The sequence below is a fragment of the Ceratotherium simum genome, chromosome 2, assembly GCF_057802395.1.
Source record: "Ceratotherium simum simum isolate JZ-2026a chromosome 2, ASM5780239v1, whole genome shotgun sequence".
NCBI classification, from domain to species: domain Eukaryota; kingdom Metazoa; phylum Chordata; class Mammalia; order Perissodactyla; family Rhinocerotidae; genus Ceratotherium; species Ceratotherium simum.
The window spans coordinates 17613523-17639831 of NC_141901.1; the positions used below are offsets into that span (position 1 = coordinate 17613523).

At 39.9% G+C, this 26309-nt stretch overlaps 1 protein-coding gene across 1 annotated transcript in view; it reads left to right on the forward strand.

The window, feature by feature from the left end:
* RGSL1 (regulator of G protein signaling like 1) overlaps window positions 1–26309 on the forward strand; it is a 57340-nt gene that overhangs the window by 24656 nt on the left and 6375 nt on the right. The window contains exons 8-17 of the mRNA XM_087418502.1: window positions 898–960; window positions 1381–1603; window positions 4382–4489; window positions 13038–13143; window positions 16802–16995; window positions 18378–18495; window positions 18912–19026; window positions 20915–21044; window positions 22469–22643; window positions 25930–26068. Of these exons, the coding sequence (XP_087274628.1) occupies window positions 898–960; window positions 1381–1603; window positions 4382–4489; window positions 13038–13143; window positions 16802–16995; window positions 18378–18495; window positions 18912–19026; window positions 20915–21044; window positions 22469–22643; window positions 25930–26068 (1371 nt within the window). The remainder of the gene's footprint in view (window positions 1–897; window positions 961–1380; window positions 1604–4381; window positions 4490–13037; window positions 13144–16801; window positions 16996–18377; window positions 18496–18911; window positions 19027–20914; window positions 21045–22468; window positions 22644–25929; window positions 26069–26309) is intronic.

The window sequence follows — 26309 nt, forward strand, 5'->3', positions numbered from 1 at the left end:
CTCAAACTTGTCCTTTCCCATCTCTGTGCCTTTGCTTAAACTCTTCCCACTGCCTGGAACACCTTTTACTCAACTTCCATAAGGTGAGCTCCTACTTACCTTGCAAGGTGCAAATTCTGGTTTAAGTCTCCCTGGCTTGATGAATTCTTCCCGGACTTCCTAGACTCAAAACAGAAGTAATTGTTCCCTCCTCTCTGCTCCCGAAGAACTTTGTTCCTACCTCTATCATAACATGTGACATACTGCTGTTCTTCGTGCTAGAAGTTGAGCTCTTTGAGAACAAGACTTGTAGCATATTTATCTGTATCATCCCAGCCATTTGCACAGCACCTGGCACATGGGAGGCCCTCAGAAACTATTTGTCAAATAAAAAATGAATGAAAGTAAGAGTAGGGATAAATAAACCTAGGTTAATTTATCTCATAGGTTTTTTGTTGTTGTTATTGTTTTTAGTTTGTTTGTTTTAATGTAATGAAATATTCTTCACAAGTGGATAAAGTCTTCAAGTGGGAGGTATTAAGAGTAAACACATCAAAAGGAGATGCTTGGTTTTGGGGACCATTTTGAGAATCAGATGAGATAGTACTTTGAAAAGGAACAAAGAAGTTTGCAGATGTCAGGTAACTGTCCTTCAGTAAATTATTTATCATATCTCTTCTTAAATAAATATTGATTACTATTCTTTGAGATTCAGAGGTAGGCTGCATGAGCTGCCATATTCAGAAAGGCAAAGGAATGCCTCCTGGTTGGTCATGGCTAGTGTTTGCTGCTCCATCATATCTCCAAATTAGAGAATCCAGAATCTGCAGCCTGCTCTTCTCTCAAGTGAACACGAGTAGGAGAGATGCAGCAAGTTGTGCCCCACCTCATAACACTTATGTTGTGTTTGGATTTCAGATGCTCAGCCCCCGGTATGATGAATTCCTGGATGAAGAGGACTGCTGGTTTCTCACTTTTACAGTAGGAGGGACTTTGAGTTGGCAAGGGATCATGAGGTTGAGGGAAAAAAAGAAAGTAACTGCCTTTTTAGAAGCCTTATTTGTTAAAATAAATGAAATTTCGATTTGTCCTAGAGGCTACTGAGGGTTGACATGGTCCCTGATGTTCTAAAGATAAACCTCTTAAGGAAGAAGATTCAAGTGCATAAGCTGACTTTGAAGAAGTTGCATTCATATAGAATTTCTCCTTTATAGAAAATGAGTTTGATTAGAAGAGGGACAGGGTTGGTGTGTAAAGGAGCAATGGTTCTTAGCAAATTAAAAACAATCAGCATGAGTCTGTGTGGCAGGGAGGCACAGGAGGACTGGGCTGTTTCAAAAATCTTGCTCCTGGTCTAGTTCCTATAGCAAATATTGTCTGTCCCCCACCCCCTTCTCTTAGACGGAGACCAGGTTCATCAGCACCAGGTGGCGTAAAAGAGAATCTATAAGCAAAGAAGAGAAGATTCTTCTTTATAAGAGGTTTGAGGCATCTCTGGAGCTAAGCCAAGGTTTGGCTAACATGGAAGAAATGGATTCTATGCAGTGGCAAAAGATAGCTACTGAGGACCTGAGACAAGGCGGGTCTCTCCAGGTAGAACCAAAGTCTCCAGTGTTTCTTGCAGGTAAGGGCAGTCACCATAATTTTTTTGACCCTTACATATAGGCAACTGGGAAATATTAATATTTAACATTTAGTGATTATTTACCATGTGTGAGCACTGTGCAATGCAAAGGCTACTTCATTTGATCTTCAAAATAACCTATGAGGTAAGTGCTGAGTAACTGACACACAGAGAGGATAAGTGACATTCCCAAGGTCACACAGTCAGTGGCAGAGCCAGGATCTAAATCCAGACTGACTGACTACAGAGGCCCCTACTGGCACTCAAGTTTGGCCAGACTCATGCCCATCAAAGCATCACCACAGTTACACTGCAGACTTCATTTTGTGCATCTGAGAAGCATGTTTTACCTCACCACACCTCCCCCAGAATCAGGCCCAGAGCATTTTTGTGAATATATTTTAACGGCCACCCCTCTGCCCCAACATCGCACACTAGCCCCAGGCAGTGGAGAGAAGTGGTTTGGAGCACAAGCCCAGAGGTCTGGGGCTGTATCCTAGCTCTACCAGTGACTGTGAACTTGAGCAATGTATTGAACCTCTCTTTAAGACCTAGTTTTCTCATCTGTAAAATGGGAATAATAACAGGCTTGTTGTGAAGATGACCCAAGATCATCTATGAAAGCTATTAGCACGATGTTTGGCAATAGTAAAAGTCCAATAAATTTTAGCCATTATTATTCAAATTGAACAAGTTGCTTTAATTATCTATGCTGAGGCAGTCAGAGTAATGCACTGTTTCTCAAATGTCAATCCACAATAAATACATTTGACTTCAGGAATCATATACCCGTATATATGTGTGTGCATATGTATGGGAAATAATCTTCATAAAGCACTTTCCCTCATTACATAAGATGATGTATTATAATATTCTCTATTCTATTCTACTTCATTTTGTAAAAGCTGGTGATGACTCAGTGTATTTTTTGACATGCTATTGAGTCATGACCTACACTTTGAAAAACACAGATAGAGTAGAAGTAAGCAAAAGCTTTGAAAATTCAGTTCCACCACCCCTTCACTCTGTGAGCCTAGTCAAGTTACTTCAACTCTCTGAGACTGATTTCTTCATCTACAGAGTGAGGATAATGGCCCCTACTGGGCAGGGTTGTTGAGAGGATTAGAGGTAATACATTTACACAGCAAGCAGGTGCTCAATAACTAGTACTTGTTAGATTACACTAAAAAATGTAACCTTCAACTCTTAAAACTTTGATGTACACTCCATATACAAAACAAGATGCCTTGGAGGCTTGCCCCTTGGAGCCATGCTTGGGCATGAGTTATTTAAATCTAGCATGAACAAGCCCTCCATTTTATCTCAGGGTAAATTTTCCTCAGGGTATCTCGAACATTCCAGAACCTCTTCCAGAAATCAAGAAAAAAGTGGAAGAAAGGGTGACTGGTAAATTTCACCACACACATACCGGGCAACAGGCATTGCTTTGGTGGCCATGGAGTGCCAGGGATGGCCAGGAAGAGTGGAACCATCCTCCATGGAGATGCCGCCTCCCTTCCCCCAGCACACATCATTACTTCCTCCACCACTGCTTTTTTGGAATGCAAGTCTGACCTGACAAAGGGCCTCCTGTGCAACCCAACCCAGGGCCCTGACTCCTAGTAGGCTCATGCCTCTACTCAGGCTGCACCATAAACTTAGAAAACACCACAGCTAGAATACTCTCAGCTTTCATATGGAGAAAATGAGTCCCAGAGGGGTGAAAAGACTTGCCCAAGGTTGCTCAGCAAGGGAAGGATTGATCCAAGACCATAAACCTGGATCCACTGTGGGCATAGTCCACTGCTCTTACAATTTACAACCAGATTCCCCTAGCGGAGAGATGACAATGACAACAGTGACATAACGACAACTGACGTTTGTGGGTCCATACCCCAGTATTCTTTCTAGACTCCACCAGTATAACCTCAGAAAGCACTGGACTGCCCTGGAGAGTTCCAGGAGAACTGTGTGCAGTTAGACTTACTCTAAACCTCACAACTCACAATGTAAATGAGTGTTTTCACCTTGGTAGGAGGCAAAGTGCTGCTAATTTGCTTTCACTGCCCAGACATAGTCAAAACTTCCCTTGCTGTCTCAGTCTTACTGTCCCACCTAATTTTGGATACAAAAAGGTATTCCCTCTCAATTCACTATGCATGACTAGAAACGATGTATGGCTGTTTCTAGAAAAAGTAATTCACTCTCAAAGTAATTCACTCTCAAATTCAGTCTCATGATTTGCAACTATTAATGATATTCAGATATCTGAGCTGTCAATTCTGAAAGTAATTCCCAAAGACAAAGCCAAGAAAGAGAAAAGTCCTAGCATGTTATTGCCGTATGCTATGCCTAAGTGCATCAAATTCTTTGAAGCAGTAGCAGAATGTTTGAAATGCACTTGCAATTCCTCCCCACAACAGATGGCTGCTTTGAAGGGGTTAATATTCATTTGGATGAATTACTTCTTATATATATGTTAACAATCCTTTCAGAGTCATATCTCAGTTACCCTAGTGTCCTTCAGGCAGAAAATCTGCATGAGTCAGGTGTCCCCAAGAAGGGCAGAATCCTCCCATTCTGGAGGGGAAGGGACTCTGTATTTCCTTGCTCCTAATTTGGCCTAGGGAACTTGTATTCCTTGTGTAAATATTCCGTTAAAACACTATTGTCCTAATTAAATAACATTTTAAAGGCAATATTTTCAAGAAAGTACATGAAATCTTTGAACCCAAAGTAGGCAACTAGACTCTACTCCTGTTTTTCCCTACCTGATAGAGATAGAGAAAATGTCCTTTGAGGAACTCTGCTGTAAGTATCCAAAGGTGGCTATAGAGAAGATCAGCGATGACTACAAAATATATTGTGAAAAAGCACCTAAAAGAGGTAAGTGTTTAAACTTATGGATAGATTTGAGACAACCAGGCAAGAGAGAATCTTCAAACTCAAGGGGCATAAGCAAAAAGAGGAACCATGCTTCATTAGAAATGAGGAATGGTCGGGGGAGAATGACCATGTTGTTGTTTTCATTTTCTCCTACAAAGCCATAGAAAGGCATCATGAAAATGAGATGCAATTATAAATGAATGAGGATGATGATGAAAATTGTTAATTCTTACCTTCTTACCTAGTTATCACTCCAGGGTTTTAAATAATGCAGATTTGCATTAATGAAAATTTCTTCTGTTAAGTTTCCTGGAGTCAGAGATGTGTGGAAGGAGGTTTTTTGGTATGTGTTCTTGGGAATAATATCTGTAAGGGAAGGAGGAAAGCAGGCCTGGGTAGAGGTAGATGCTGAACTGCAAGGCAATTACAGTAGGTTTCAGCAGATCCCACAGGAAGCTCTACAGGATGCCCTTTAGAGTTGGATGGCCCTTCAGAGTTGTCCCTCATTGAGGCAAGGGATTTTTTTACCTCCACATTGATTCATATGGGATGTGGCTGCCCCTGGGGAGGATATAACGTTGGGTCAGGCAGCACCCTTAGCACCCTGAAGGGGCCTCAGCTGCGAGCTGTCTGCAGCCAACACTCCAGGCCACCATGGGGAATGAGTGCTTTGGTCCTAAAGGGAAGATCTGAGCTGTGCACCACAGCACCCATTACTGTCCACTTGCTTTGTATGGAAATTTCACCACATCTTGGAACAGCTCCTCTAGGAATCTGGTTGGTTTCTTTTTCTAGGGGACTTTTACTAGAAAGGCTGACCCACACTACTACAGCTTTCTGGAAACCACAAGGAGCACTTCTCTTCCCCCACCTCTGCTACCCATCATAGATTCCCTTCATGCTCAGCTAGTGTCTCTGCTGGTCTTGGGGGGGCTTTCCTGGCAGGATGACCTAGACTCTCACCCTTGAGGGACCTGAGCCCCGGTCATCATGATTTCTCAGACTGTGGCTGCACACTCACCAATTTAGCATCAAAATTGGACAGGGGAACACCAAGAGTTCAAACGAATTCTCCGTTGCCCCTGCTGTGTTACTGATGACCCTGATGATCAGAGTCAATTACCCTGCCAGTACAGTGACTCCTTTGCTTGTCTGCTGGCCTCTTGGCATAAGGATCTTGAAGTGACTGAGTGCCTACTGTGTTCCTAGTAGAAGCATCCCCCCACTGGGCACCAGGATCTCTAGACTGGCACTGTCCAATACAGGAGCCACTAGCCCTATGTGGCCATTGAACCCTTGAAATGTGGCTGGTAAAAATAGGTTAAATAAAATATATTATTAAAATTAATTTCATCCTTTTCTTTTTAGCTTTTTTAACGTGACTACCAGAAAATTTAAAATTATATATGTGGTTCACATTATATTTCTGTTGGACAGTGCTGGTGTAGACCCGTAGAACCTAAAGTTGTAAAGGTTGGAAAATTCCCTAAGTCAGTCACTGATACCGATGGTAAATAAATCGCTCCTACTTTCATCTCTTGGTTCCCATACCTGTGTATTCTACTTATTGAGGACACAACACCTTATAATGTTCTTCAATTTATCCTGGAGGATGATGCCTCATTTTCCCAAAGTATCATTTCTAAGCTGGTCACAGCTACACCTTCAAAAAATGGCTCCGTTGCTCTCCCAGGCCATAGCTATTATAGTAATAGAACTAGTGGATCCCATCATTACATGCCCATGCCAACCTCCTGTGCTCTAAGTATATCATTTGTTCAAAGGCAATGCTATGTGGGATCCCATTCAGGAAATCAAACACCTGTAAGCCCCCAGAGAGCAATGCTGACTGAGGCCTTGCAAGTAGGAATACATGTCAGTTCCAGTCAAGATAAATTGCTGCCCCTTCCCAGAGCAGAAGGGCTCCAATATCATCAATTTGCTAAGCTGTTTCTCCAGAGAGTGTGGTTCCTTTTCTTAGGGAATAGTATTTAGAAGCCAATGGTATTTAGGAACAAATAGAAAATAGTAAGGTAGTACTTAAAACCTAATATATGAGAAGTTATAGTAAATGTAATCAGACTAAACATTCTAATTAAAAGGCAGTTGTCAAATTGGATTTAACAAAAACAAACAAAAATAACAAAAAAAAGAGATTCTGCTTAAAAGAGGCTCACCTTAAATATAAAACAAAGAGATATTAAAAAATAAAAGAATGGAAAAGGATATAACAAGCAAACACTAGTCAAAAAGAAAGGTGATGACTATAATCGTATCAGACAAAGTAGACCATAAAGCAGGAAGCATTACTAGAGATAAAGAATTACTCTACCAGGAAGCCATAACAATTCCAAATTTGCTTGTATCTAGTGCAAATAATATAAAGGAAAAACTGAAAGTCTTAAAAACATAAATAGAAAAATCCATAGAGTGGGAGATTTGAAAATATGTCTTTTGATAAATGATAGAAATGTAAACCAAAACAATCAGCAAAGATATAGAAAATCCGGACATGCTTAGCCAAATACACCTAGATGACATATATGGAATACTGCACCCAACATTACATGTCTTATAAACAACCTAATGTCAACATATATGAAATTGACAAATTTGTAGAAAATAGAACATACTAAAATGACACAATAAGAAATAGAAAATCTGAAAGTCCTATATATTTTAAATAAATTAAATTCATAATTAAATCTCTCTCTGAGGTTGAGACAAGGGTGCTTGGCAACACCATTTCTATCCAAAAGGGTAATGGAGGACCTAGCAAGAGCAATGAGGTAATGAAAGAAAATCAAATGTATAAATATTCTAAAACAATAATTGTATGTGTATAAAAATCAAAAGAATTTGCAGATAAACTTTTGGAATTAATAACTTAATTTAGGAAGGTTGTGGAACACAAAACCAATATATAAAAATCAATTCTATTTCTATATGCCAGATATAATTAAAAAATGAAACTTGAAAAATTATGCTGGGGCTGGCCCAGTGGCATAGTGATTAAGTTTACGTGCTTTGCTCCAGCGGCCCAGGGTTCATGGGTTCAGATCCCAGGCACAGACCTACACACTGCTCACCAAGCCATGCTGTGCTGGCCTCCCACATACAAAATAGAGGAAGATTGGCACAGATGTTAGCTCAGTGACAATCTTCGTCAAGCAAAAAGAGGAAGATTGGCAACAGATGTTAGCTCAGGGCCAATCTCCCTCACCAAATAAAATAAATAAATTATGCCATTTACAAGTCTATCAGGAAACATCAAAGACCTAGAAACAAATATAATGGAAGATACACAATAATGTTACATGGAAAACTATAAAACATTATTGAAAGAAATTAAAGAAGACAAATAAATAGAGTAATATACCAAATTCATGGATTGAAAGGTACAATAGGGAATGACATCACAGAAAATGGCAAGTGGGGAGCTCCAGGCCTGCATCCCTCCACAAAACAACTAAGGATGTGGCAAAATGGTCAGATTCAGAGTTTTATAGAACTTTGGAAGCTGGTCAAGAACTTACAACAACCAGGGGAAAGGTTATTGAAGAAAGAAGAGGCTGCATTATGGTAAGAATGTTCTGTGGCATTTTAAATTGTCCACCTACCATCCCCTAATCCCCACCGCCCACTAGTGGTGGCATGATGACAGCAGCCCACATTCTTGATGCAGGTTGCTAGTGCCAAAGAAAGCAAAATGGATCTTATTTTCAAAGAATTGTGGTTCTCTGTTTCAACCTGAAGTTGTCTCTTGGGTCCCTGAAGGACTGGCACAAGGATTAGCCTTTGTTTTACCCTACTTGGAGTGTTTTTAGGGCTGGGAGGCTTCCCAAGTGACATTTGTCAAAAGCATTTAAAGGCACAAGTATCAGCCACAGCAGCCTGGGCCTAGGGCCTACAGTTGGGACAACATTAGACAGACCAAAAAGCTGGAGAAAGATGAGGTTGTAAAAGTAGATACATAGGGTAATAAGAACTTTTAAAGCTCCCACATATACTAGAAAATCAAGAAAGCCATGCACCTGCCCAGAATTGGATGTATGCTCAGAAAAGGCATGAGAAGACCCAGAACTTTCACTTCTGGCTGAACTTCAGGGTCCAAGGAAGCAGGAAGTGAAGGCTAAGAAAGAGTTGTAAATGGCCTGGCTGAGCATTGAAAGAGTACCCCAACACAGAGCCAATTTGCAAAGACTAGTGGAGTAATTTTTTTTTCTTTCTTTTTTTTTACATCTAAGGAGAATGTCAAAACACTACTTGGCCAAAATTAACAGAACGTAGACTTCCATGGCCACACATGACAAAGAATACAGACTTTGCAAAATTAGTTGAGAAAAGTCACCAAACAAGCAAATGACAACACCCACAAAAGCAGCAACAGCAAACCCCAGGGAGAGAGGAGAATTGGATTTTCAGAGTTGCCACATTATAATGTTCAAAATGTCCAGTCTTCAACAAAAAAAAACTATGAATCATGCAAAAAAGAAAAAACAAGTATTGCCCATTTGCAGGAAGAAAAGAAATCAATAGAAACTGTCCATGAGTAGCCCAGGCATTCTACTTACTAGGCAAGGACTTTAAAACAACTATCTTAAATATGCTCATAGAGCTAAAGGAAACCACGGGCAAAGAACTAAAGGAAGTCAGGAGAGTGGTATCTCACCAAATAGAGAAGATCAATAAAAAGAGAGAAATGATAAAAAGAAACCAAATAGAAATTCTAGAGTTGAAAAGTACAATAACTTTGAGCCAAATGAAAACTAAAACGTCACATACCAAAACCTATGGGATATAGCAAAAGCATTGCTCAAAGAGAAATTTATAGTCATAAATGCAAATAATAAAAAAAAAGGTACCAAATCAATAACCTAACCTTATACCATTAGGAACTAGATAAAGAAGAGCAAGCTAAACCAAAAGTTAGCAGAAGAAAGGGAATAATAAAGATTATAGTAGAGGTAAACAAAATAGAGAAGACAAAATCAACAAAACCAACAGTTTTTTCTTTGAAAAGATAAACAAAATTGACAAACATTTAGTTAGACTGACCAAGAAAAAAAGAGAGAAGACTCAAAATTGCTAAAATCAGAAATGAAAGTGGAGACATTACTACCAACCTTACAGAAATAAAAAGGATTATAAGAGAACATTATAAGCAATTGTATGCCAATAAAATAAATAACCTAGATAAATGGACAAAATTCAAGAAATGTAAAAACTATCAAAACTGACTCAAGAAGAAATAAAAAATTTGAAAAGACTATAACAAGAGATTGAACCAGCAATCACAAATCTGCCAACAAAGAAAACCCAAGATCCCATGGCTTCACTGGTGAATTCTACATAATATTTAAAGAATTAACACCAACGCTTCTCAAACTTTTCCAAAAAATAGAAGAGGAGAAGGCATTTTTAACTCATTCTATGAGGCCAGCATTATCCTGATATCCAACCAAAGATATCACAATAAAAGAAAACTATAGACCAATATTCCCTAAGGACATACATGCAAAAATCCTCAACAAAATACTAGCAAATCAAAGCCAGCAGACTATTAAGAAGATTATATACCGTAACCAAGTGAGATTTATCCCAGGAATGCGAGGGTGGTTCAACATAATAAATCAATCAATGTAATACACCACATTATTAGAATGAAGGAAAAATCATCTCAATTGATGCAAGAAAACACTTGACAAAATCCAAAACTCTTTCATAATGAAACCATCTAACAAACTAAAACTAGAAGAGAACTTTCTCAATATAATAAAGGGCAAATCCACAGGTAACATTAAACCCAATGGTGAAGGACTGAAAGCTTTCTCCCTAAGATCAGGAACAAGAAAGGATGCCTTCTTTCACCACTTCTATTCAACACTATACTGGGAAAAATAGCCAGAGCATGTATGCAAGAAAAAAAGAAGAAATGGCATCCAAATCGGAAAGGAAGGAGTAAAGCTATTTCTATTCACAGATGACATGATCTTATCCATAGAAAATCCTAAAGAATCCACACACAAAAAACTTATTAGAGCTAATGAGCTAATAAGTGAATTCAGCAAAGCTGCAGGATGCAAGTTCAACATGCAATAATCAGTTGTATTTCTATACACTAGCAATGAACAATGTGAAATGAAATGAAAACAATTCCATTTATAATAACATCAAAAAGAATAAAATACTTAAAAATAAATTGAACCAAGGAGATGTAAGACTTGTAAACTGAGAACTATAGAAGTTGCTGAAAGAAATTAAAGAAGACCTAAATAAACTCAACTACATCCTGTGCCCTTGGTTTAGAAGACTTAATATGGCAATACTACTCAAAGCGATCTGTAGGTTCAGTGTAATCCCTATCAAAATCCCAATGATTTTTTGAAGAAATGGAAAAGCTGGTCCAAAAACTCTCATAGAATTGCAAGGAACACCAAAATAGCCAAAACTATCTTGAAAAAATAAAACAAAATGGGAGGACTTAGTCTTCAAGGCCTATGGCTTTGTCTTCTGTCCTATTATGGCTTCAACACTGCAAATGCCTCTAGGGCAGTTAAAGTATTGGTGTCAGCTTACCTTTCTGGTTTTTAACATTCTCTTTGTTTCTAATGTCTATGTTTTTATTTTGTTTTGTCTTAATTTCTTACAAGCTTGCTTATGAGTTTTAAAACATGGAGTTTTTAATCCAAAATTGCTAGGTATTTTTTTATTGGGAGCTTTTTTTTGGTTTCTTTGGAGGTTTTTTTTTTTGTGAGGAACATCAGCCCTGTGCTAACATCTGCCAATCCTCCTCTTTTTCTTGCTGAGGAAGACTGGCCCTGGGCTAACATCCGTGCCCATCTTCCTCCACTTTATATGGGACGCCGCCACAGCATGGCTTGCCAAGCGGTGCGTCGGTCTATGCCCGGGATCCGAACCAGCGAACCCCGGGCTGCCGCAGCGGAGCGTGCGCACTTAACTGCTTGCGCCACCGGGCTGGCCCCAACTTTGGAGGGTTTTGATATCTAGTCTTCTATAATTTGGATTTTATTTTTTCACCTATTCAATTGCACTTATTTAGATCCAGTATATATTTCTATTATTTTCAATCCTTTTTGTACGCTGTCACTGAAAGTGTTACCAAACCATGCAAAAAATTCCTGTGGGAGTACATCCCATTTAATAAACATTTTTAAGCATTGACTATATTACTAGGCCATGTTCTAATTTCTGGGGGTGAGATGAGTAATACACCATCCCTACCCTTAATGAGTTGATAATCTATGTTTTCTTCTACAATATTAACTTCAAAGGGCTCTTCTAATACTGAGATCCTTGGAATCTATTATTCTTTAATAGTAATGTTTTAATACATTTTTTGAAATAATTGTTTCTAAATTGCAATAGGGAGCCAGACACCCACTCTAAATTGTGTATAGTGTGATAGAATACTGCTTAAGAAGCTTGCAGTGGAAGCAGTGTCCTGAGGAAAGAGAATGGTTTCAGCTAAAGCAAGAAGGTAGAGGGAACTCTTACTGAAGAGATCAAGAATCTCAGAGTTGCTGATTACAAAGCATGAGCTGCAGAGGGCAAGGGGAAGGGTTTAGGATGTGATAGCAGAGGTGTCAAGAAAGACTGAATGTCATGTGGAGTATGGTCTAGTAAAAATGGTTGATTGGGGGAGGGACGACATTTGGTGTTGAAATGAGAAGAAGTCTGATGGACTCAGTCTCAGCAGTCTTCTGAGGAAGGTGGGCTCTAGGCCTTGTAAGGAAAGAAGAAATTTTCCTTTACCCTTCTAGATTCTTCTGGCTGGTCTAAGAATAAATTGACATGAGACAGAATAACAGGAGAAAATGAAACAAAGTTTAATAACCTGTATACACGGGAGAAACCCAGGAAAACTGAATAACTTGCCAAAATGGCCAAAGCCACCACCTTAAATATCATCTTCAGCTAAAGAAAAAAGAAGATGTTGGGAATAGTGGTTTGGGACTGCAAAGGGGAGGAAGGCAATTCATATGGAGTAGGAAAAGCAAATGTTTGGTAAACAAATGTTGCCATGCTTTGCAGAGACAATGAGACATGGAGAGGACTTTGATCAAATGGGCCTTGCTAGGTTCCTCCCTGTCTACCACACCTAGTTCATATGATACTATAGTTATCTGTGGTCATAGGTCCTTCCTGGAACAGGCCTTCTATCTTAAGTTCTTTTAGGTAGTTAGGGGGAAGGTCAAAGTTCGTTCCTGAGTCTTTTGTTATTAAAAATAGTCAAGCCAAAGAGACACTTTTTGGGGTAGCAAATTATGCTCCCCTACAGCCTAATGGCCAACAGACTTAGATAATACAGCCTGGACTGCTATTAATGTCAGGGGTGAAAAATCATCGCTTCTGAAGTGAATTGTCACTTCTCAGCACTGATGGCCTCAGAGGGCAGCAGTTGTGGGACTGTGGTTTTTCCACAGGCACTCAACGTATGATAAATGTCCTTGCTACTTTGTCCCTTCTTATTCTCCGCAATGTTCTTTATAACGTGGTATTCCCCAACTTTGTGATTTTGCGTTAGATTTTACAGTGGAAATTGACAGAGAACCAAGGATGCTTTCACCCTTACACAGGAAAATGTCCTTCCCTAGAAGAATTGGTGTAAGGAAGCCTTCAGTGAGACCCAGGTAAGACATAGGATCTGGCTGTAGTACTATCCCCAGGCACAAGCTCTCTTTAATCTCAACATGTCTAGTCCTAAATTTATCTTTCTGTGTGAAGTTTTCCAGACTTTTTTCCACATATCATACATCATGCACAGACGCACTTTGTATTTTAAATCATTATTTATATTATAAAATTGGCACCTTCCAATATATATTATACAATAACTTTTGTAACTTAACAAACTATTATGGACATCCTTTCATGTCAGTGTGTATAGGTCTACCTCCTTCCATAGTATGGATGTAGCATGATTTATTTAACTATATATTTTTATGGACATTTACACTATCTTTAATTTTTCATTGCTATAAATAGTATCACAATAAACATCTTTGTATGTGTATCCTTGCCTATTTGTGTTTTTCTGGATTATGTACTACCGTAGTAGCCTCCTAACTGGTTCCTTACTTCATTTCTCTCCCCCTTATAATCAATCCTAGAGTCAGCCTCTGGTAAGGTCCCACTGATGGGCAAAGACTCTGTGGCTCTTTTTTTCTGTGGAAAGAAAGGGAGTACCCACTCACCTTTCTTTCCACTTACCTCAGCACAAGTGCCACCTCACAAAAAGTTCTCTAGATGTATGTCTGCTATGACTTCCCTCTCATCTGACACTAAATCCCTAAAATATAACACCAAGCCTTTACCATGTACTATTTTTTACTGCTCTTTATTTTTTAGGTATGTTTTCCACTTTCTCGACTTGACTACAATAAAGAAACATAAACAGAACCTCAAAGACCTGAAAGATTCTATCAAGCACACCAACATACAAATAATGGGAGTCCCAGAAGGACAAAAAAGAGAGACAAAGGGACAGAAAAAAAATTTTTGTGTGTGTGTTTGAGGAAGATCAGCCCTGAGCTAACATCAGTGCTAATCCTCCTCTTTTTGCTGAGGAAGACTGGCTCTGAGCTAACATCTATTGCCAATCCTCCTCCTTTTTCTCCCCAAAGCCCCAGTAGATAGTTGTATGTCATAGTTGCACATCCTTCTAGTTGCTGTATGTGGGATGCGGCCTCAGCATGGCCAGAGAAGTGGTGCGTTGGTGCATGCTCGGGATCCGAACCCGGGCCGCCACTAGAGGAGCGCGCGCACTTAACCACCAAGCCACGGAACCGGCCCAGAGAAAAAATTTTTGAATGTATAATTGTTAAATACTTCTCAAATTTTGTTAAAATCCTTAATCAAGACATACAATATCTTTGTCAGGGCCAGCCCTGTGGCCTAGTGGTTAAGTTTGGTGCTCTTCTCTTCTGTGGCCCAGGTTCAGTTCCTGGGAGTGGACCTACACCACTCGTTGGCAACCATGCTGAGGCAGTGACCCACACACAAAATAGAGGAAGACTGGTATAGATGTTAGCTCAGGGCGAATATTTCTCAAGCAAAAAGACGAACATTGGCGACAGACGTTAGCTCAGGGCGAATCTTCCTCAGCAAAAAAAAAAAAAAAAAAAGACATCCAAGAAGGTTAATGAACTCCAAGTAGGCTAAACTCAAAGAGATCCACGCCTAGACACATCATAGTCAAACTGGTGAAAAACAAAGGGAAAATCTTAAATGCTGCATGAGAAAAGTGACATCATATTCAAGGGTACTACAACAAGATTAAAGTTTACTTTACATCAAAAACAATGGGGACCAAAGGTGGTGGGATGATATATTCAAACTAAACTCAAGGGAAGTAGAAAGAAGTAAATAATAAATATTAAAGTAGAAATCAATAAAATAAAAAGAAAAAAATAGAGAAAATCCAGGCACAAGTAGGCTTTTTGTAAAGAGCAACAAAATTGATAACCATTAGCTATACTGACCAAGGGGAAAAAGTGAGATGACATAGATCACCAAAATCTGGATCAAAGTAGAGGGCATAACCACCGACTCGACTAAGAAATTAATAAAATTATATGGAAATGCAAGGAAAAAATTAGACAACTTAGATGAAATAGATAAATTTCTAGAAATATCCAAATTTCTGAAACTTACTCAAGAAGTAGAAAATGTGGATAAATCTATAACAAGAGGAGAAATTGAATTAGTAATTTAAAATCTTCTCACAGAGAAAAAGTCTAGACACAGATGGCTTCCCTGGAGAAATCTATGAAATATTTAAAGGATAAATAACACCAATAGTTCATGAATTCTTTGATGAAATAGAGGAAAAAGGAACACTTGCTAACTTATTCTATGAGGCCAGCCAGTATTATCCTGATCCCAAAGCCAAAGATATCATAAGAAAAGAAAACTACAGACCAATATCTCTCTCAAATCTAGATATAAAAATATTCAAAAAAAATATTAACAAACCAAATCCAGCAACATATAAAAAGGATTATACAGCATGACCAAGTGAGATTTATCCCAGGAATGAAAAGTTGATTTAACATCCAAAAATCAGTTAATACAATATGCCATATTAATAAAATAAGGGATAAAACTTCACCTGATTATCTCAATTGGTGCATTAAAAGCATTTCACAAAATCCAGCACCCATTTATGATAAAAATTCTCAATAAAACTAGAATAGAAGGGAAGCATCTCATCCTGATAAATGGCATCTATAAAAGATGCATAGCTTCCCATTTGCAACAACAGGGATGGACCTTGAGAGTACGATGTTAAGCAAAATAAGCCAGACAGAGAAAGATAAACACTGCGTGATTTCACTTATATGTGGAAGACAAACAAACACATGGATAAAGAGAACAGATTAGTGGTTACCAGAGGGGAAGGGGGTTACGGGGTGAGTGAAAGGGGTAAAGAGGCACATATGTATGGTGATGGATAAAAATTAGACTATTGGTGGTGAGCACAATGCAGTCTATACAGAAACTGATAAATAATAATGTCCACCTGAAATTACACAATGTTATAAACGATTATGACCTCAATAAAATAATTGGAAAAAAACCCTATAGCTAACATCATACTTAATTAAATAGATATATTAAGGAGGAAGAAAAAGTTGGACAACTTGAAGAGGTGTGTGGAGAAGTGTAAATAATAACTATGACATAAAGATGAGGTTAAAAGGGCAGCTGACATTTTGAAGCGGAGCTCATGGGAACTAGAGATATAGTTTCACTGTATCAATGAGAATTGAAACCACTTCCTCATATCAATGAAAATTGAAACCACAGGGAAGCAGAGATTACTCAGGGAAAAAAATTATAAGGCAAAAGTAAAGAGAATTGAGGATGAAACAGAGGCGCCTATACTTAAGGAATAGTGAAAGAAGAAATCACCAAAGGAAATTTAGAAATATTGACCAATAACTGCTGATCACTTATGCTCCGCCTCACTGAAATGACTGCCAATTAGGGGTTGTTTTGAATCCATAATGTAAAAAGAGAGTCTCCTTGAAAAAAAATTATCCCCTTTAAAATACCTCCTCTCCTCTTCCATTGGGGCTGTCAAATGATTGGATCAAGCTCAGGATGGATACATAAAAGTTTAAGTCCATCTCCAAGGAAACAAGGAGAGTAACCAATTCACTCACCCTGCTCTTCACACATGGCTAAAGGCCCCACAGCCTGGGAGATGCCCTTCCCCATTCCCTAATGGGAGCAGAATCCAGGGTCGCCATCCCCTTCTCGCCACCAATGTTTCTTGTTTTCCAGAAACTTGACAGAAGTCCTCCTAAATACACACCACTTGGAGTTCTTCAGGGAGTTCCTCAAAGAAAGGAAGGCCGAAAGCCCGTTGCAATTCCTGGTAGCTATACAGCAGATCAGTATTGAGACAAATGAAAAGATTTATAAATCTCTCGCTGAAAATATAATTAAGACTTTCTTCCACGGCAAAGTCTCTCCTGGTATGCATCCCCTTCTCCTGATACTATTTCCTTCTCCCTTTAGTATCTTAGATGAATAGTTGGGGAAAGGGCTTGTCTTATGTGAGGCCCCTGAGAGAGCAGAACAGAGCAGCAGCCATATGGGGTAATGTTGAGACAGTGAAAGCAGAGAACACCAATAATGAATCCAAAATATAATAGTTGTAAAAGAAGCCAAGTGCAAGACACTTGCACTTATATGTGAAATATATCCTCTCGTTTAACATTATTCCACCCTGAAAATAGGATTTTCTTTAATCTCTATAAGGTAGCAATAAATAGTTCCATTTTACTAACGAGGCAGGTGAAACACAGAGAAGTTAACGAACTTGTCCAATTGGTGGAACTTGAACTCAAGCTCAAGTCGATTGACCCCCCCCCCAATCAACTAGACTGGAGTTAGATACAAAAGCGAGTTAGCCGAATGCAAAGTTTGAGTGTCCCTCACCCATGGGTTGTAAAGAGAGTTGTACTGGGAAGGAAAACTGTCTCCCTGAAAATCTTTGTTTCATAAATTATGTCTTGCTTTCTTGCCTAAGGCGGGAGGGTAAATCTGACCCTTATATAAATTCATCTTGGCCACAAGCAGAAGTTGCAAGTAAAGTATTGACCTATCATTCTAGAGGAAAACCAGAGGGGGTGAGCGTGATTCCATCCTGGAGGTAAACAAATCTATAGCAAAGCAGTGAAGATAAAGCCCCCTATTTTGGCACAGATGAATAGATAGGGGTTTTTTGGTGTGTTTGTTTTTTGCTTTTGGTAAACCAAGATAAGGTTATAAATTTTGAAAGTAGAAAAAGAAGTAAAATTGGCAAATCTTTACTTGGAAGAAAGATTTATTTGTTGAGTCTCAGGATATCAAGTTCTGTGCACCATTTTGAGTGAGCTAGGAGAGAAAGAAGAGTATGCAGATCCTGTCTTTTATAAGTTTTCCTGTCTTATTAATGAACACAGTAGTCTCCGAACACCTAGAGAATCATACTGCCCTTAGGATACTCATTTGTAATCTTGGAATCCCCATCAGCCCCAGCAATTTAACTTTAATTCTTTACTCTTCTGCCTTCTTCCTAAACTGAAAACTTCAAACTAGCTGCAGAAATGAGTCCTTTATACGTTTTTTCCCTGTAAGCACTTATCTTTGAAATTTGCATGGAACTAAATCAGGAAAGTATTTGCTCTACAAATACACCTGCACATAACATTTTAAATGTGCTTTTGAGATTTTTCAAACAAATCGTGGACAACCCAGTCTAACCAAATTGAGAATGAGGGGCGGTAAGACTCTAAGATGAAACAAACACCAGCTACCTCAGAAATGGTAGAGAAGATGATGATGGCTTTTTTCTCTCTCCTGCATTTTTTAGAAGAAAAGCTGCAGTGCAATGCCCCTGTCATCAAAGAAATCTCTAACACGCGTAATGTCAGCACAACCACATTGCTAATGCTCCAAAGCCATGTCATGAAATCTCTGGAAGAAAAGTGGTGAGTGTTGCTCGGTGAAGGCAATCATCCTTTCTGGAGCTGCTCATTGGCTCCTGAAAGCCACATTAGTCAAGGAGTCTCACAATCTATTCTCATAGTTTACTGTCAGAGCCTCTCTAAAGAAAAGCCAAACTTATCTTGAACCTCTTACCTACCTATCTACCTACCTGCACACACACACAGACACACACACACACTTCTGTTCATTTGCCTTAACAAGGAACAATACGGTATTGATTAGGAAGGATAGGCTGACGTTAGGAAAGGCTTGAAATTGTAAGAAGAGTATTTCTGAGTATCTCACGATTCCCCAATTTATACTTCAACTTCCTCCAAAAGCTGAGATAGGTTTGCCTTGATGTTACCTTTTATGTGGCAGGCTTTTGACTTTGATATTCTTGGTCTCCTTCTGGCAGGTTTAAAGATTACCAAGAGCTGTTCCCACCTTGTCTTCAGGAGGAGGCAACTCAAGTGCCAGTTTTGCCTAAGAAGCCCTCAAAGACAGCAGCAACTTACTTACAGGCATCCCAGGTCAGTGAGGAAGACAATCAAGACAAGACATTAGAGACAAGAAAACCACTGCCTAGGCACTGTTGGCCATACAAAAGAGTTTCACTGTTAGCTTATTTAATCACCAAAACCAACTACTCTTTGGGGTAGGTTTTTAAATCCCCATTTTACAAAGGAGGAATCTGAGGCTCAGAGAAATTGTTAGAGTGGAAATTTAAAAAGAAATCCCTTTCTTCACTATCTGTGATTAGAACCAGTTGAGTGATTGGCACAGGAGTCAGATGCATGGAGATCAAAATGTCAATATTTTACTGCTGAAAGCTAGCTTGGAGGACGTGGATTGGCCATGAAGCCAAATGGTTTGATAATCCTCTCTGCACCCAAATTAAACTTACTTACTCGCCCAGTCACTGGCATCACAGAACAACTTAGGCCTCCACTTACCCAGGTGAGCCCTTTACTGTATAACAAAGGGAAGGCCTGAACACAGGTGTCATGCAGACAAGTATCTCCCAGACAGAATGCAAAGGGCTGAGAGCAGAGCATGCCCATTTCCTTCTTCCAAACTCATCAAATATCCAACTCATTCTTTCTCCCATGGGAGGAGAGAAAAAGAGAAGAAAGAGGAGACAGGAATGTTATTCAGGAAAGTCTCTTCATATGGTTTAAGAAAAAAAAATACATGCTCCTTTTAAATGATAACTTGCTCAATGTGTTGCAGAGTTGGTTAGTATCAGAAGAATTTGAGCCCAGCTCTGACTCCAAAGATCAGGCTAAGATATCTCTGAAAATAATGCCTATGCCCATTGATCTTATACTCCAGGTATGAAAATGTGCTGCTCTGTCCTTTCTCCTTTTTATTTCTTCCATACGTGAATCAACTCCACGTCAGGGTACCCTGAATGACCATGAAGGATATTAACAAGAATACTGCACCCAGAACCAGGACACTTTGTTTAATTTCAGGTCTTCCAGTTGCTCTTAGATAAGAAAAGATAAAAAGAAACCAACTTAATGTACTTAAGCCTACTTTGTGCCAACACTGCATTAGGATGTACATATATAATCACTAACCCTCACCACTACCTTGAAGGCTGTTGTTTCTATCTTACATATGGAGCCATTGAGACACAGGTGAGGTAAGTTGACCCAAATTACACAATTAGGGCAAAACTAGGCTCTAGGCTCAAAGTGTCTGATCCTAAATCCAGTGGATTTTTACTTCACTGGTGGCTCTCTAAAGCCAAGATTACATTGAGTTTCCTCTCTGTAGAATGAGACAACTGAACTAGTTGATCAACAAGATTCTTTCTGGCTCTAAATCTCAATTTCTCAAGGGGTAAATGAACTAGAGAATGGTCACTGGGTATCTATTAAGAAATGGATGAAGAAACTTAAAAAATGCCTGGTGTGTATGTGGGTGTGTGTGGTGTGCAAGTGTGTGCATATAATTATATTTTTCTGTTTTTAATGCTTAGGAATGCTTTTACTCATTTCCTTATTTCTTCAACATTGCAAAATCTGCCTGAGCCATTATTCCTTTCTTGGGAGTCACACTTATCTGTCCTCCGTTGCTTCCTGTTTTTAGCTCTCACACTACCTCTCCCAGTCACAGCACCTCAAATCTTCACTGTTGAAAGACAGCTGTAGAAGGAGCATTGCCAATGGCCTCAGCCACACCTGGCTGAAGCCGGAATCTTCTGTCCACCAGCCACTTAATCTGGAAAATGTTACACAAGATCTCTGACTTGAGTTTCCTCACCTTTAAATTGGAGCTAAAAATTATTCCTTATAAAGGAGGTGTTGTGAGGATGAAATGTAATGAATGTCAAGTTTCTGGCACATAGAAGACTCTCAGTGAACAGAAGCTGTACTAATGAATATGTCATACCCCAATCTCTTTCCCCAGAAAAGAGTCTTGCTGAAAGTGTTCAGCTTTATCAAGAGCTTTTGCAGGTACCGCAGATTTATGTCTAATCCCATTAAGCGCCAGGAATTTGAAGAATATCTTCACCTGGAAGTACACAATAGCAAGGAAAGTAAGTCACATCTCTATTTACTCCCCTTCCCTGTTGATGTTTCAGCCACAAGGGTTAGCCCGGCTAAGAAGCTGCAAGCTTATTGCCTTGTGTCATGCCTGTGTTAGCCTGGGGTCTAGCAAGAACCCCGGGTCCTGAGTGCAAAGCCAAGCCCAGGCCTGCCTAGAGAGGACATATGCCCAGTGCCTCCTGCTCAGGGAGCCAGAAAGGGTGAGAATGACTAGTCTAAAGCACTGTGAGATCTCACATTCTACAGAACTATGTCATGTTGTTTGTCCGTAGTGTAGATTCATTCAACTACTGTATTCATTTGTTCCTTCATTCATTGAACACACGTTTTGAGAATCCTCTACGTGGCAGGTGCTTTGTCAGGTGCTGGGGATACAGTAGTGAACAGGCAGCATAGGATCTGCCCTTATGGCACCTACAGTTTTGAGGGAAAGACAAAATATAGGAGCCACGTGTGTTGGAGCCAGATTGCCTGGATTTGAATCTGCCACCTTCTAACTGAAGACCTTGTGAAAGGTGACTTTGTGCCTTTTCCTCATCTGTAGAATGGAAGTAATAATGGTGCCTATCCCATAGGGTTGTTGTGAGGATCCAGTGAGTTAATACATGTAAAGCATCTTAGAACTATTCTTGGCAATAGTAAGGGCTATAAAAGGGTTATGTTGTATTATTGCAATTACTATATAATGGTGATGAGTGATCCCAATGATAATTGCATGGAGACCCTAATTAGTCAAGGGAAGATTTCTCCCAGAAAATGACATAAAGTTGAGTTTTCAGGAATGAGCAATAAGATTTATTTTACTTATCCTAAAATAAGAAAGAGAATGATGCAATTCAGGAACTGAAACCAGGCTAGTTGGACTTAAAGATTAATGAGATGGGGAAAGTACCTGAAATGAGACTGGAGGGATTGATAGTGACAAATATCATCTCTCTGATGACTTTTGACATGTTCCAACTCGCACTTAAACAAACAACGCCACAGAACACGTATTTTCAATTGTATGTTTCTATGAAACAAATTCCTTAAAATAGAATAGGCAAATGGTTAAAAATAGTTAAATTTTGGCCCTGTAAAAACATTGCACTAAATGAGTGCTGATTCCTCATATTGTGATTATATTTCTATTAGACAAGCACCAGGAAAACACCTTTCAATACTCAGTTGATTTTTTTTTTTTGACGCGTATGTTGTCATACCATCTGAGCAGATGGCTTTGTCAGTAGTCCTTCAAGTCTAAGTAAAAGGTTGAGCCTAATGGTAGGGAATCACTATTTCAGTAGGCCCAAAGGTGGGTCCACAGTTTCCTTTCTTCATTTTAGTTATTTTTAGTTATGCCCTGGTCAAAGGCTTCAGGCTTAAGAGTGACCTGATCAGACTAGATGTTAATTCCTTCCTCTTTCTCTTTCAGATCTCTCCCCATCACCAAACACATCAGGACGCCCAACCTCATATTCCCCAAATGTCCGGGGTGCAGACCTCGACAATGAAGATATAACCCTTTCGAAGCGCCGTATACTTGGCCACAGGATTATCATTGTCAACTTTGCAATCAATGATTTATATTTCTTTTCTGAAATAGAGAAGTAAGTTTTCCATCTCTCCTTCCCCCCATGGCTTTCCATGCTTAGTACCTACCAGCAGACTGGAGTGGCCTATTAGTGACACAGTGATTTCCGCCCTGCCAGGGAAGAGTCCCCATCTGAAAATCTCACTGAATGCTGTCACTGTATCAACTTCCACCATTCTTTCCTTTGGGTCCTAAAAACGCTTCAGTATTCTGGAGTTCCCAATATTGAAATGCACCTACTTTTACCCAGGCAGTGGAGCAGTTTTTTCCTATTATTTTTTAATGTGATAGAAGTCCTCTTATGTAGTACCATTGGACCAATAGTTCTTTAGTTAAAGCAAAAAATTATAATAATAAAAATTGTGTGTATGTGTATGATGTTAAACAGATATTTTCAAGTTAAAGAATATTAACGTGCATTCACTCACCTGTCAAAGTTTTGATGTAAAGCAAAAGCCATTCCACTAATTGGAAGTGCACATATTTTTCTTGTATAGGCTATACCCAAAATGTTATCTACTAATTCTAATTTTTCTCTTTTTAAAGCGGAGCGAGAATTTAAAGGTTACTGCAAAGCAATTTAATCCTTCTGGATTTTTAAACTTGTTTTTTCAGTGTTTTAAGTTGCCTTGCCACACCTAACTCAGTAGCAATTTTTTTAAAAGCAACTTGCCTTTATTGGAACATTCCAAAACATTCAGATTTGTCTTCACACAAACAACAAATACTTTTTCTTTTCATGTTCATATTTCGATAATTTTCATAAATTATGAATTATAGTAACAAGTACAACAGGCAAAAATATTTGGGAAGAAATGTGAATAACTCAATACATATCTGCCTCAACTAGTTTGAGAAAAGTGAGAGTGTACCAGAGAAGGAGCCACCGGTGTGTACAGTCAGCAGGCCACAGGCATCAGTCAGTGTGGTTCCGAAAGTGCAGAGCACCTGGTAACTCGGCACATCTGTTAGGGGTGTTTGGTTAAAAGACCTTCCACTGCACTAATCCCAGTGAGAGATTTAGCCCAGTTCCACAAACACTTATTGATTGTTTACCCTTTCTTGGCACTGAATTTGACACTGGAGATACAAAAAACAACTAAGACACGCTCTCTGTTCTCCAAGATCCCGCAGACGAATGGGGATGGCAGAAAAGACACACAAAAAGGTTAGGAAGTGGGATGATAGGTGCTATTGTCGGGTTAGGCCCAGGACATGCATTTAGACAACTGAGTCCTCAGGTATGATTTCTTGGGAGACAGGTCACCGAAGGTGAATTTTGAAGATGAGTAGGGGTTAGAGAGAGAGAGAAAAGTGTGCAAGGGGGAGGCGAGTGGGGAGCAGAAAGAAATGCCAGAGTGAACAGACTTCCCTGATGCTGCTCCACCTCCGTCACCATCCTCTCTGCTTTCTCACTTGCCCTCTGTGAACTCTTCTCTGCACAGCAGCCAGAGTAGCCTTTTTTTTTTTTTTTTTTGCTGAGGAAGACCGGCCCTGAGGTAACATCTATTGCCAACCCTCCTCCTTTTTTTTTGATTTCCCTTTTTCTCCCCAAAGCCCCAGTAGATAGTTGTATGTCATAGCTGCACATCCTTCTAGTTGCTGTATGTGGGACGCGGCCTCAGCATGGCCGGAGAAGCGGTGCGTCGGTGCGCGCCCGGGATCCGAACCCAGGGCCGCCAGTAGCGGAGCGCGCGCACTTAACCGCTAAGCCATAGGGCAGCCCCAGAGTAGCCTTTTAATAGTGTAAACCAGATTATATCACTCTCCTGCCTAAAATGTTCTGGCAGCTTCTCATTACCACTAGAATAAAGTCCAAACCTCCTCCCATTGCCTAAAGGGCTCTACACAAACAGGACCTACCTGCTTCTCGAAGCTCACCCTGTGCCACTCGCCACTGGCCCCTTGCCCCAGCTCTGAGGCTCTCCACTCTGCTCCGCCTGCGCCCGCTGAGCTGCTGCCTCTGCACTTGCTGCTCCCTCTGTGGGAAGATGCCCCTTCCCTCAAGTCTTCAAGTGACTGTCTTTCTCTTTCTCTTTGTCTCAGTCTCAGTGCCCACCCCCTTCCCTATCACATCATCCCCTTTCATTGTCTTCATGGCACTCTACTAGATATTTAATTATTCATCTGTTTACTTACACGTCTCCTTCCCCTCATCGATTGTGAGCTCCTGGAAACCAGGACTTTGTTTACGGTGTTCACTGCTGAATCCCTGCTCCTGGAACTGTGCGTGGCAGAGTAAACCTATAATAAATGTCCACCGATTGAATAAATGAATGGATCTGCAAAATAGGCTCATAATGGGAAAAACCTTGGTATTCTACTATTAGGAAAATGTAAAATGGTTAAGATTAAAAATGGCCTGAGGTGCCATAGTGGTTAAGTTCCTGCACTGCTTCAGTGGCCCAGGGTTCAAAGGTTCGGATTCAGGGCATGGACCTACGCACCACTAATCAAGCCATGCTGTAGCGGCATCCCATCTACAAAGTAAAGGAAGATTGGCACAGATGTTAGTTCAGGGACCATATTCCTCAAGCAAAAAGAGGAAGATTGGCAAAGGATGTTAGCTCAGGGCCAATCTTCCTCACACACACACAAAAAAGGCCTGAGAGAAGTAAACTGTGGGCTTAAATCAAGATAAGGTGTAACTGACAGATATTTGATGGTTAGTAAAAGAATATGTTGCTGGGTAACAAAGTAGAATGGTCGTTGCCAGGGGCTGGGAGATGGGAAGAATGGGAGTTAGTGTTTAATGGGTATGGAGTTTTAGTTTGGGAAGATGAAAAAAGATCTGGAGATGGATGGTGGTGATGATTATATAACAATGTGGATGTATTTAATGCCACTGAAGTACTTAAAACATAAATTTTATGTTATGTATATTTTACTACAATAAAAAAATTTTTTAAGAAAAGGAATATGTTGCTTCAAAGAGTAGTGGTAATTGTGAGAGGGTCAGCACAGGAGAGAAAAGAAAGAGAAGATAGCCCTTAGCCCTTGAAGTAGTCAGAGACGAAACTGGCGCAGGGGCCAGGGTGGGTAAAGAGGGGAGGATGGAATAAATAAGGGAGTTTGTGATGAAGAAATACACTTGAAGAAGCACTTAGCATATTATCTGACATGTAGTAGGTCCCCAATTAGTATTTGATGATGGGTGAATTATGATTGAATGAATGAAGTCACAACCTGGCTCAGGATTGGCCTTGTGTCTTTTAGGCCAGAAATAAGTCCGGCCAGCTGCCCTATTTAGTCATTGCTTTCCTCTTCTCCTTGCTGATTTCCTACTCACTGCCTCTTTTTAGGTTTAACAATATGGTGAGTTCAGCTCACATGCTGCAGGTCAAACGGGCATACAACGAGAATGACTTGATCCTAATGAGGTCCAAAATTAACATCATCCTAAAGCTCTACTTGCATTCTGAGATTCCTCCAAGGCTGAGGGTAAGAGGGACTCCCACTCCTCTCTGGCCTTTTGCCAAGAAGCGTTTCCCCCACAAGAACCCTGAAAGCTAGCTGTCGGGTACTTCCTAAGTCCTGGGTCAACCAGATGTCCTTTATCTAGCAGCCCCTTGAAAAGCTTCTGCCTTCTGGGGAGGGGGTGGTCTTGAAGGTCCTGGGGGCCAAGAGAGGTTTTCTGCCTTCCCTGGAGCCTCTGCCAGTGACAGGCTCCCACTCTGTGGAT